The sequence below is a fragment of the Cokeromyces recurvatus genome, assembly GCF_025118155.1.
Source record: "Cokeromyces recurvatus strain NRRL 2243 chromosome Unknown BX663scaffold_21, whole genome shotgun sequence".
NCBI classification, from domain to species: Eukaryota; Fungi; Mucoromycota; class Mucoromycetes; order Mucorales; family Mucoraceae; genus Cokeromyces; species Cokeromyces recurvatus.
The window spans coordinates 145,573-157,889 of record NW_026251407.1 but is presented as its reverse complement, the minus strand read 5'-3'; the positions used below and the strand labels follow the sequence as shown (position 1 = coordinate 157,889).

Below are 12,317 nucleotides of genomic sequence, written 5' to 3'. Positions count from 1 at the left end.
TATAAACCCTTTTATAGCTTATGTAATGAACCTACTTATTGTAATCTTATTTTTTTTTTCAAGCCCTCGGGAGGTTTCCATATTAAGAAATTATTCCTGTTCCAAAAAGAGATTGTAGCCGATGCTAAACAAAAGAGCGAATCCTGTTTCGTGGTTTTTAAAATTTTAAATTTCAGGTATCTTGATTATAGACACATAATTAAATCTTGAAAAATAAATTAACTTTTCCACAAGTCTTCAGGTAACACACAGGCCCCAACATAATATCCTTTTTGGGGTTAAAATATTATCATCTGTCAAAATAATACATGCACAATTCAATGAAGTTTGATTGCTTCATTTTACTTGGACATTCGCTTAAATGTTATAAATTCAGAAAGTTTCAAAAAAAAAAAAATCTTTCTGAGTTGCTAATGAAATTTAATAGCCAAAAAAAAAGGTAATTTTTGGATCTTCATTTTTTTTTTTTTTCTTCTCCATTCATTTCCCTCTTCTCTCCTTCTTTTAATATATTTATTAATTATGCCTCATTCCACAGACGATAAGGTTGCTGCTACTACAGAACCAAATGAGGTTTCTGAAGTTATTACACATCCAGTACCTAGTCGTCTTCTTGACCCTAAACAATGTCCTACACCTCATGTTACTTCTATGGAGCAATATCGTTCAATGTGGAAAGAGAGTATCGAGCAACCTGAGAAATTTTTTGGAAATGTATGTTATAAGAGTAGTAGTAGTAGGATGTTGATATTTTTTTTTTTTTTTTTTTTTTTTTTTGTAAGAGACTTACACACTCTTTTATTAGCTTGCTCGTGAACTTTTAAGTTGGGATAAACCTTTCGAAACTGTTAAACATGGTTCATTTGAAACAGGTGATGTAGCTTGGTTTTTAGATGGTGAATTAAACGCTTGTTATAATGCTGTCGATCGTCATGCACTTAAGAATCCTGATAAGATTGCTATTATTCATGAAGGTGATGAACCTGCTAACGTTCGTCGCATCACATATGGCGAACTCTTTAGAGACGTATGTCGTTTGGCTAATGTTCTCAAGAATCTTGGTGTTCGTAAGGGTGACAATGTTGCTATCTATATGCCCATGATTCCAGAAACTTTAATCTCTATTTTGGCATGTGCTCGTATTGGTGCTATTCATTCTGTTGTCTTTGCTGGCTTTTCAGCTGAGTCACTTTTGGATCGTGTCGCTGATTGTGGTGCTCATATTGTCATTACTTCAGATGAAGGTCGTCGTGGTGGACGTAATATTGCAACCAAGTCCATTGTGGATACTGCTTTGTCAAAGGAAGAAGCTCATCAAGTTGAACATGTCATTGTCTATCAACGTACTGGAACTGAAGTACCTATGATGGAAAATCGTGATCTTTGGTGGCATGAGGAGATGGAAAAGGCACGTCCTATATGTCCTTATGAAAAGATGAGTGCAGAAGATCCTCTCTTTTTACTTTATACCTCAGGTTCAACTGGTGCTCCCAAGGGTATTGTTCATACTACAGGTGGTTATTTATTGGGTGCTGCTGCTACTGTTAAATATATCTTTGATGTACATGACGATGATATCTATGCTTGTATGGCTGATATTGGATGGGTTACTGTAAGTAGTATAAAATATATATAGAAGTATATTGATTGATAAAATAATAATAATACTAATATTATATATATATATATATATATATATATATAGGGTCATAGTTATATTTTATATGGCCCTCTTACACTAGGTGCCACTACTGTCTTGTTTGAAAGTACACCTACTTATCCTACTCCTGCACGTTTTTGGGAACTCATTGAAAAACACAAAGTAACTCAATTCTATACAGCACCTACAGCTATTCGTGCTCTTCAACGTCTTGGAGATAAATGGGTTGAACAAAACGATCTTTCCTCATTACGTGTTATTGGTTCTGTTGGTGAACCTATTAATCCTGAAGCATGGAATTGGTATAATGAAAAAGTCGGTAAAGGTCGCTGTGCTGTCGTTGATACCTACTGGCAAACAGAAACAGGTTCAATTATCATTAGTCCTTTACCTGGTTGTACACCTACTAAGGCAGGTTCTGCTACACTTCCATTCTTTGGTATTCAACCTGTCCTGTTAGATCCCGCTACAGGCGCTAAGATTACTGAACCTGATGTCACTGGTGTCTTAGCCCTTAAGGGTGCTTGGCCCTCCATGGCTCGTTCTATCCATCAAAACCATGAGCGTTTCCTTCAAACTTATATTGCTCCTTACCCTGGATATTACTTTACAGGTGATGGTGCTTCCATGGATAAAGATGGTTATATTTGGATTCGTGGTCGTGTTGATGATGTTATCAACGTTTCAGGTCATCGTCTCTCTACTTCAGAAATCGAAGCAGCACTTTCAAGTCATAGCTCAGTTGCTGAATCAGCCGTTGTTGGTGCACATGATGATTTAACAGGTCAAGCCATTCATGCCTTTGTTAGTTTGAAGCCTCATGCTCAATCCAATGAAGGTTTAGATCGTGAATTGATCTTGACCGTTCGTAAGATCATCGGTCCATTTGCTGCACCCAAACGTATTCATATTGTCCGTGAACATCCAAAGACACGTTCTGGAAAAATTGTTCGTCGTATTCTTCGAAAGATTGTCAATGGTGAACATAGCCAACTTGGCGATACCTCTACTTTAGCTGATCCCTCTGTCATTCCCTCAATTGTATCTCTTGTACATCAATAACTATCATTTTGTATTTATAACACACACGCACACGTACACGCACACGTACACATACACACATACACACACACATACAAAAAAAAAAAAAAAAAAGAAAACCCCTTTGTATAATTTTAAAAGAATAGAAAAAATAAAATAAAATAAAACTACTTTGTATAGAATTGACTTGATAGATCATCATTAAACGTTCAAAAGTCTAAGAAGCTTGTTTATTTTTATTTCATCATAGAGTACAAAGATAAAATTAGATATAGGGTGTATTTGAAAATAATAAAGTCCTAACAAAACTATCATTAGAATGAAATAGTGTTGATAATAAACGGGGCTAAAGATGGCATATATTAGCTCAAGAGATATAAAATTGAGAATTTGTATATTTTGTTAATAGAAAGAAATAGAGCTCTTTTTATATACATATTTATATGAGGATTTGGTACAATACAGGACTGTCACACTGTATAAATAATAGATTTATGCAACTATAAATTAAAGCAAAAGGAGTACCACTTGAATAGATAACATTTAATTACGCAAAAATGATAGCAATAACTAATAAACTTAATAACATCATGATTAATCTTGACATGAATGCACCTTGTGGTGTTTGTTGTTGCTGTGAATTACCATTTGAAATATTCTAATTGTAGATAGATGTAAATATAAAAACTAAAAGTTTGACATAACCCATAAAAACTTACATTGTTTACAAAAGTGACGCCTAATGGAAAAAACCCAAATCCTGCAGAAATTGATATTCCTCCTCTATTAAAAGCACCTCCAGTAAATGGTTGACCAAAAAATGATGTTGCAGGTCTATTAGGATCACGAATAGGCGGTGGCCTTTGTCCAGCTGGTCTTGTAGGTATAGACGGGTCATTTCTAATTTAATCATAGGTAAAATAAAGGAATAAGAAAATGACTATTACAATATACTTTTTTTTTTCTTTTTTTTTTTTTTTTTTTTTTTTTTTTTTTTTTACCTTGGGTCTTTTTCTTCTTTACCACGACCATAAATTGGAATTACTTTATCTTTACCACAGCCCGCTTTACAAACAGGACAAGTTGGATTTCTAGATTGTGCATTTAACCATTGAGCTAAACAAGACCAACTGACAAAAAGACGTTGTTATTTTATTTTATTTTTAGATTACATAATGTCTTATCACTTACCAGAATAAATGTCCACATACAGTTAAGACTGGATGTACTGCAGTATCAAAGCTTATATTATAAAATTATTTAAACACATAGAAATAATAAATACAAATTATAATATCTTACCAAATATTGCATTCATAAAAACCACCTCCATTTGAATTAACATCATCTTTATAATTGTCTGTTGCTTTTAATGTTACATTTGTATTATCTTTATTAGGTACATGTCTTTGCCTTAATTCGTTTACTGTAGTATTTGTTGGAAGTTCAGCGACATTTGTCTCTACTTCAAGTTCTTGTTGTTCATTTTCAGTTGTAGTTTGGTCTATATTATTATCTGATGATGTTCCTAATGTTTGTTCTGTAATAGAATTGTTTGTTTGAGAATCAGATTCCATATTATAAAGATAACAATGAAAAAAAAAAAAAAAAAAAAAAAAAAATATGATAATAATAATAATGTTTTATGTGTGCAAGTTACAAGAAAAACGAATAGAAAATCTTCACAAAGTATCGGAAATTGAATGACTTTGGATTTCTTTTTCTTGAACCAACAATCTTCTACTTTAGTTCTCAATAATTGCAGACAATAGAAAAGAAGAGCTTCCTATATTTTCTCTTCTTTTATTATAGTGATAGTTTCTTTTTATATGTTAGTTAGTAACTCTAATGTATAACTATAGGAAATAAAGAAACATAAACCCGAGATATAACACATATAAAATCCAGACAAATAAGTTAAAACAGTTAATGATAAAAAAGGTAAAAAAAAAATATATATATATCTATGTATATAGCAATAAATATCACTTTGGAAAAAGACGTACCAAGAATAGTAGAACTTTGATATTACAGTTCAATTCAGTAGTAAGAAATAGATAAAACAAGACTTCAATACCAAAATGATGTTTATTCCAAGGTTAATATCTTGGTTGCTAATGACATACTCAAAATGTATTAAAATGAGTATAATTGGCTGTATTTATGATAGAGAACTAATAAATGGTAACAGACCTTTTTTTTTTCTTCTAATAAATAATAATAGCTGTTCTGTTGTGAATGCACTTAAATCTTGTACATATAATAAATCATTCAATTGAAGAAGTTTGCCGTTTAAAAAAAATATATATACATTTATTAACTTAGGATGGTAACGTCTTGAAAATTATCTTTTTTTCTCTTTATAGAAATAGTTCTGCCCTTACTTTTTTTACCTTTTGTCCGAAAAGATTTTTTTTTTTTTTTTTTTTTTTTTTGACTTTGCTTAAATTCATGAGGAATCAGAAGCAAAATAAATATATGTATTTTCAATTATGTGCCTTGTAAAAATATATTGTTCAGTCTCGTTGATTTATTATACAAGCTTATGCATATATTAATAGAGATATCGCCCTGAATGCTATACTCTTTTTAATTAATCCCTTTATTTATTTTTTAACGATAAAATTATCCATCATGCCTTTTAAAGGCTTTGTTGGTAATATGATATAACCTTCAGTCATTGGGTTTGATTCTTCTGTTTTAGTAACAGCTTCATAGTGCAAAATGTATATTATCACGATGGGTCTATATCACTATTTTTAATTAAAATATTACGGTCAAAACCTGGTTTTTCTTTTATTCTCATTAATATTACTAATTTAACAATCCTGTTTGCTAATCTTTACACCAACTTATAAAGATGATAATCAATACAGTACATAAACAACTACAAAGCTTATTTAGTTAGTATTGAATCATCTTCTACAAGTCGTTATTACATAAAAGTTTTTTTTTTCATTTATAATTAATAATAAAAAGGGTAATGATCCAATTAGCCAGTAGCTTCTTTATATAATAAAAAGGACTACTGTTTCCAGAAGCAACCAATCGTGGAGGTTGATCATTATGTGCTTCCTTTCACAGTTTTATTTAACGAGAGACGTGAAAACACCAGATGAAAGATACTCTCGGGATTGAATATTTTAAGTGACCAATACATCCAAATAACTTCACTGAGGATTTATTGTTTACAGTGACCAATATCCTCAGAATATCACTTTCACAAAGAAGAAGAAAAGAAAAATAAATATTTTTCTTCTCCTATTTACATTTTTTTCATGTAAACAAAGGCTCTAATAGGTACAGTGCTTTATTGTGGCTTATTGTTTTTCTATTAGAAACATTGAACGATATGACTCTGTTTATTTTTATCACACTTTAGATATAGACCATCATGCATATTGAATTCCAAGCTCCTTTCCTTCCCCCCCTTTTTTTATTTATTTATTTAAACGGAGCTTAGTCTTAATTGGTATGTTTTTTTATTATTATTTTTTTTTTTTATTTCTTCTTCCATCTCAAAATATTTAATGAATCTGTGAAGGTAACCACGCAAGTAAAAGAAACACGTTGATCTTGTACACATGAACCCTGCCCTTCGCCGGAGAAATTCGCCGGCTGCTTGATGACTCTTGTAGTTGTCCCCAGCTGGGAGTGGGAGCCGTACTGGTCTTTGTGGGAAGATGGCACAGTTGAACCCTGCCCTTCGCCGGAGAAATTCGCCGGCTGCTTGATAACTCTAGTAGTTGTCCCCAGCTGGGAGTGGGAAGTTGTCATCTTTCTCTTTTACTTTGCGTTAAAAAAAATTAAATGGTAAATGTGCAGCTGATTTGTTAGATGCTACACTATATTTTTTTTTTCTAGGTAAAGATGTTTCATTATGTCTGGATCTGGATCTTCTATTATTTTCTAATTGGTGTTTAACAAGAGAAAACTTCTAGTAATTTAATGATTCAAAACTACCTATGCTTTCTAAGCGAACTTTTATTTGATAAACACTGTTTTTATTTTACACAAACTCATAGCATAACTTCTAGCCAGTTATATGCAACTGATTTGTGTTGCTGCTATTTTACCTTTTATCTCTTTTCACACTCCAACTGTAAACTCTAGCTGAGTAACTGTGATATATACTACGCTTTAGAACACACTAGCTGTAAACTTCATTCTTTCTATTTACCACAAGCATTTCAGTATTGTTTGGTGTACATGACTTAAATTCTCTTTCAATAGTTTAACATTATTAGTAAAATAAAACATTATCTTTTACAACTTTGTTAATAAACTTTAATAATTTGTTACTATTATATTAAAAAAAAATAATAATAATACTAAAACTAAGAGCTAGGGCTTTGTGGGCCTTCTTCGGCTATTTCATCCTTATACTTGTTCTCATTTAATTGAACAAGAACAGGATTGACAAAGTCAAGTAAAGAGACACGGGTATTGTCATCGGTTCCAAAGTAGGTCTCCCTCAATACTTTGTCATGCTCTTTACTCAAAACTGACAAAGCGTTCATTGTTTCGTCCAAAGATACCTAGTGTGATTTTCAAGTTAGTCGTTTCCTCAATATACTTGACAGATAAAAAAAAAATAAAGATGCATATACCCCTAAACTAATAGTAAAATTCATGAAAGGAATAACACCTTCAGATTTTCTTTCAAAATCCTTGATAATATCCACCTTTTGTTCTTTGTTCATAAGATACAATCCGGGGGAAGGAGTGGACATACTCCAATGTCGGATTGCATGATCTATATGTATAAGGTATTTAGCAAACATGTAATGTGTTTGTCAATTTTACTTACTATGAGTGTGAATAAAATGAACTTTCAAGTTCTTAAAACTATTAAAGCTAGCATATTTATATTTTCTAGCAAGAGTACGAAGCATCATTAATAAACCGAACATCGCTTTGTAATGGTCAAAGCTAGTTTTTCCTTTGTTGTTTTCAGCAAATGCTGAAGATACTTCAGACAATAAAACTTCAGTTTCAAGGCTATTACATAAAATTGTTCCATCTGCATTGTATCTGAGACGTTTATCTGTAATGCCTTGATCTTTGAGTTGAACTGTCATGGCTTTAAGTTCTATTTCACCTGGATAAAAGGTAACATTATGACCATTATCCTTGAGATATTTGTTACATGCTTGCAATAAAGGATCAATAACATAATATCGCAAGCAACTTTCAAAAGAAGATAACGTTTCTGAGGCACCATCAAAAAGATTAGAACTACAAAAATGGTTAATTTTTATTTTTATTTTTTGGTGTAATGAAAACTTAAATTTTGATACAACTTACAATATATTAAAGATACATGTCATTAAATCTCTTTTAGCAATCAAATTGACTGTACTACTACAATTTCGAAACATCTTAACTTTATCAAGCCATTCTTCTTTGTTACCCTGTTATCATTTTGAATATAAGTTGTGTTATTCTCCACATTTAAATGTGTGTGTTTTTTTTTCCAACTTACTGTATCAAGTGCCTCCAATAACAATTGTTTAAAAATACAATCAACCCATTGCATTTTGATATTTGGAACTTGTTTGTTTAGTTCTTGGAAAAACTCTACAGGGAGCACTGGTTTATAAAGAACTTTTTTACCACACCAAATTATATTGTGTGATTCAGGACTAGGTTTTAATTATTAATTATTAAATAATGCAAAGTTATTATGTTACCTTAAGGCTGGTAAAACAGTGGATTCTCTTATACTTTTTAATAATCTTTTCCAGGATTCCCAAATATTATCAACATCATTTTCGTCATCTTCTTCGCCACTATTGTTGGGAGTGTCGTGAGCTTCACCCTCATCTTCTTCGGCTTCTACCCCGTTGCTCTCGAACAATTGCGTATCTCGTACTCGTTGTCTCTTCCCACTTCTAATTTCGCCTTCATCGACAACTTCTTCGGCCATTTGTCCTCGTAATTGGTACTATAAAGGCATTTCAAATTATTTTTTTTAATAGTGAACTAAGAGAATAATGTAACTTACCTTCGATTTTTCATAATTAATAGAGGTTGAAGCAATAGTACTAGAGTTTTTCCAGAACTCACTAATAGCTGCTTTTCCTTTTGCAGACTAAACAAACTTTATTATTAACTCTTCTCTACGATTTTTTTCTTTATACCTATTCTTACTTTCAAAGCACCTTCCATTTGACGCAACACTGTATCTGCTATTGTACCAGGAATAACATAAGCTTGCATTATTTTGGTATCTTCTGTGAGAGCTTTATTTCCGTTTCGAGTGGTGATTGTAGGATTCTTTTGTATAAGCTGCATGAGATAAGCATTTGCATTCCAGTTATGGGGCTCTTCTGCTATAAAAAATTCTACAAAGAAAAAAAAAATGAGCATGTAAATATCAAGATGAAAATCAAGATATTTTACCTGGGAAAAAGAGTTTTTCGTATGCCTCAGAATGGAATGTATCTATAAAATGAGTTGGCTTTTGAGTAATCATGGTAACAATGATGGGAAATAGACACTTAACAACCTGTTGTAAACAAGTTTCTGGTCTGGTTTTTGTAACAAAGGGGTCGGGAATTGAATGTAGTTTTTTTTTTTTCTTTTTTTTTTACTTTCTTACTTTCTTGCTTACTTTCAAAGAAGATAGTAATGCTTTACTACATTCAAATAAAAGGCAAAAATTATCTCTAAAGTATTAAAAAGAAAAGAGAAAAAAAAAAGACAAGGGGAAAGGCAGGAGAGAAGATTTAACGCAAAGTAAATTAAAAACAAAAACAAAATCACTAAAATTAAACTTTAACTTCTCCTTTTCGTTTATTTTTTTTTTCTCCTGAATTTTACTATAAAAAAAAAGGTACATTTTTTCATTTTTTTCCCTTTTTTTTTCTTCTTTTTTCTTTAGCTTTTTTTTTATTTTTCCTATTCTTCTTTATTTTTACTTGAAACTATGGGTAGACATTGTCAGGGTTATGAAGTGTGCTCAAGTCACATAGCTTGGCTTACTTGGGAGTGTAGAACTGTCCGTTTATAACATGGCTAAAGGAGAGGGCCTAGACTCTCTTTTGGTTACTACATGCATATCCGCCTTCACCTTGGGTTATTGCGACCTTAGATAATTGATGGGACCTTATCGAATTTTGACTGCTCAAGTTTGATTTATTTCCAAAGGGGGAGGGAAATAAAAAGGATACTTGGGGTTGGAAATTGTAAACCTGTTCCTTTTTAGGGAGATTAGCGTACTCTTTGTCTGCACCATTGAAAGGGCTTATCTCAAGGTTTAGTTTTTCTGTTTTTCTTTTTGAAGGTTTTTCCTTCTTTTTATTTTTATCTAGTTGCTGCTTATAAAATAAAAATAGATAAGGATGCACAGCTTACGTTTCTGACCGTGGTTTTTTCATCTATTTATTTAGTTGAAGAATCCCAACTTGTATTTACTGTTAAGTCAAAAGTAGATGCTAGGGGTCAAAGAAGGGACATTCTCAGGTAAACAATAGTCAGGTCGTGCACTTCATGTATCTGGATTCCTTCCACTTCGCCACGCTACAGGTCAGAATGTTTAGCCCGGCTTCCAATGAAACTTACATCCAACTGTATTTTTTTATTGGGTTATGGGGTGAGGAATCCTATCTTTTTCTTCTAGCAAGGCTTGGGCCAGGTTGGACTTTGCCAAGTGTCTACTAGTTGAAATTGGACGTTTATCTTTCAAGTAGAAATTTAGAGGGAGAAGAAAAAACTACAGCCTCTATCAATTTGTTTGTGTATGGGTTGTAATATTATTTTTGGGATTAGATATGCTTTCACCTTCTCGTGGTTAATCCTGTTAGTATCAAGTCTCTTCTACTAAAGAGATTTGAGAGCTAAGAAAAGCATCTTTTTTTTATAATATTAATAAAAATGAAAAAAAAAATCAATTTAATAAAATCGTGTTCTACAATAAAGTTGCTTCTCTAATAGTATTTTATTATAACAAAAGTGGTGAAAGACTCTAACAGCACAGTGTATAAATATCAAAAAGATTATTGTATATTTTCCCTAAGATTTCTTTCCTCTCAAGGTAAATTCTATATGGTTAAATAAATCCAGCATCACTAGAATGTACATTGTTAGAATAAGACTAAAACTAGCCAACATTCATAATGAGCATTCATAATCTGATTGCTGTACAAAAGACTGTTCATCTTCAGGGTATAACTTGAAGTTGTTTCAAGTCTTGCCTTCATAAACATTCATTATTCTATCTGGAAACAAACTAACTTTCGTTTTCCAACTAGTAATTTTTTTTCAACAAGGAAAATTTTCTTTGGGTATTGATTATTGAGTAGTTATATATATATAAAGACTGATGGGAGGCTTCACCAATTCATCGAAAAGAAGTTGTTGAAATATCTCAGTCTTTGCAAAGGAATCTTATTATTTTTATTACAAAATTTTCCACAAAGACAATTCCTTTACTCCTCAGTATCGTATCTACGGATGGTATAATGACACTTAATACAAGAAACGTATTCTTGAAGTCTACCATGAAAACAAAAAAGGTTGCCATTTAACATCACTTGTAAAACGTAACAACACGTTTTTGGGAAACGATACTGTTACATAAAGTCTTGTCAGTTATATATTGCTCTTGGATGAGCATTGACTTCATTATAAAGAATATAAAGGGTAATTGCTCCTTCAGTAAATTTGTCTCGTTACATGGATTAATTAAAGGAATTTCTATAAATTAACTAAAGTTAATGCACATGATGCGAACATACATTTAATAAGAAACTACTGCTATTTTTTATTATGGACGGTGCTTCTTACTATTCGATGACTTCTTTTCATAATTTATATATTGATGCACTCACTATTTATCACTAGCTTAAACCCACCTACAATGCTTGAAAAAATGCGCAAATAAATTTTCCGTTTGGTGTATGTCTAATTGGCCAATTTTTTTTATTTTTCTCTGTTTCAAAATTTATAAATAGGTGTATTACATAATCAAATTCCTTTAACCTTATTTTTTTTGTATAATTTATATAGTCCCTTTTTTTTTTATGCACTTTGTTCCTTTAAATATTTGAAGATATGGCACCACCTGTGACAGAAGAAGTTATTTTTACTGACCATGTTCATTCATGGGAGGAGATTGTTCACTATGTTTGTAATATTTCTTGAAAACTACTTTTCTTCCCCTCCCCCCCGCCTCTTCTCTTTCAATACTATTTTACTTATTAATTATTATTATAGCTATAAACCAAGTTAGTCAACTACGTAGAAATAAGGCAGGTCAAGATATTTATCGAAAGTGGACTAAGGCTACTATCAATAAATATGGTTCTGTTGAAAATTATTTATTGAAAGAAAAGATTCATTTTTCTTCAGACTCTAACTTTTTAATTTTGCCAAATGACTTTCCATATTCAATTGATCCTGGTATTGAACATGTTCTGATTTGGTCAAAGGAACCTTTAGCTGCTGATTTTGTTGAATCACTATTAGAAAAGAATTATGGAAGTTCAGTTTGGGAATGGGTTTATTTTGTTAATCCTCCTGAGTTGCAAAGTATACCTCGTTTACCTCATGTTCATGTCTTTATGAGAAAAAGAATAACTGCAAGTCACGATGATGATGTGCATATTTAATA

At 31.7% G+C, this 12,317-nt stretch overlaps 5 protein-coding genes across 5 annotated transcripts; 2 read left to right on the top strand and 3 right to left on the bottom strand.

The window, feature by feature from the left end:
* The first annotated feature begins 434 nt into the window (after window positions 1-434).
* On the top strand, window positions 435-2,797 carry BX663DRAFT_457986 (acetyl-coenzyme A synthetase). Its single transcript, XM_051523892.1, has 3 exons — window positions 435-714; window positions 806-1,612; window positions 1,706-2,797. Exons 1-3 carry the CDS (start codon window positions 523-525, stop codon window positions 2,720-2,722), a joined length of 2,016 nt encoding a protein of 671 aa, XP_051380754.1. The 5' UTR covers window positions 435-522; the 3' UTR covers window positions 2,723-2,797.
* A 128-nt stretch (window positions 2,798-2,925) lies between these two features.
* On the bottom strand, window positions 2,926-4,305 carry BX663DRAFT_516460 (uncharacterized protein). Its single transcript, XM_051528593.1, has 5 exons — window positions 4,004-4,305; window positions 3,893-3,943; window positions 3,703-3,831; window positions 3,421-3,601; window positions 2,926-3,359 (listed from the first exon to the last, which is right to left on the bottom strand). Exons 1-5 carry the CDS (start codon window positions 4,276-4,278, stop codon window positions 3,249-3,251), a joined length of 747 nt encoding a protein of 248 aa, XP_051380753.1. The 5' UTR covers window positions 4,279-4,305; the 3' UTR covers window positions 2,926-3,248.
* Window positions 4,306-7,251: 2,946 nt separating this feature from the next.
* BX663DRAFT_438855 (uncharacterized protein) lies at window positions 7,252-7,782 on the bottom strand (the record flags this gene model as incomplete). The annotated part of the gene is made up of 2 exons (XM_051523300.1): window positions 7,252-7,457; window positions 7,512-7,782. 2 exons carry the CDS (start codon window positions 7,780-7,782, stop codon window positions 7,252-7,254), a joined length of 477 nt encoding a protein of 158 aa, XP_051380752.1.
* Window positions 7,783-8,390: 608 nt separating this feature from the next.
* BX663DRAFT_532171 (uncharacterized protein) lies at window positions 8,391-8,923 on the bottom strand (the record flags this gene model as incomplete). The annotated part of the gene is made up of 3 exons (XM_051530433.1): window positions 8,391-8,648; window positions 8,709-8,795; window positions 8,855-8,923. The coding sequence occupies 3 exons, from the start codon at window positions 8,921-8,923 to the stop codon at window positions 8,391-8,393; spliced, it is 414 nt and encodes a 137-aa protein (XP_051380751.1).
* Window positions 8,924-11,704: 2,781 nt separating this feature from the next.
* On the top strand, window positions 11,705-12,315 carry BX663DRAFT_476262 (uncharacterized protein; the record flags this gene model as incomplete). The annotated part of the gene is made up of 2 exons (XM_051524263.1): window positions 11,705-11,830; window positions 11,989-12,315. The coding sequence occupies exons 1-2, from the start codon at window positions 11,759-11,761 to the stop codon at window positions 12,313-12,315; spliced, it is 399 nt and encodes a 132-aa protein (XP_051380750.1). The 5' UTR covers window positions 11,705-11,758.
* Between the last annotated feature and the right edge of the window lie 2 nt (window positions 12,316-12,317).

What these genes read in the sequence shown, in the direction of transcription:
- BX663DRAFT_516460 (XM_051528593.1), bottom strand. Translation starts at nt 4,278, where the DNA reads ATGGAATCTGATTCTCAAACAAACAATTCTATTACAGAACAAACATTA. An exon ending in TTTTATGAATGCAATATTTG is followed by an intron (nt 3,944 to 4,003) that starts GTAAGATATTAT and finishes TTATAATATAAG; the next exon opens with CTTTGATACTGCAGTACATC. An exon ending in GTATGTGGACATTTATTCTG is followed by an intron (nt 3,832 to 3,892) that starts GTAAGTGATAAG and finishes TCTTTTTGTCAG; the next exon opens with TTGGTCTTGTTTAGCTCAAT.
- BX663DRAFT_457986 (XM_051523892.1), top strand. Translation starts at nt 523, where the DNA reads ATGCCTCATTCCACAGACGATAAGGTTGCTGCTACTACAGAACCAAAT. An exon ending in CTGAGAAATTTTTTGGAAAT is followed by an intron (nt 715 to 805) that starts GTATGTTATAAG and finishes CTCTTTTATTAG; the next exon opens with CTTGCTCGTGAACTTTTAAG. An exon ending in CTGATATTGGATGGGTTACT is followed by an intron (nt 1,613 to 1,705) that starts GTAAGTAGTATA and finishes ATATATATATAG; the next exon opens with GGTCATAGTTATATTTTATA.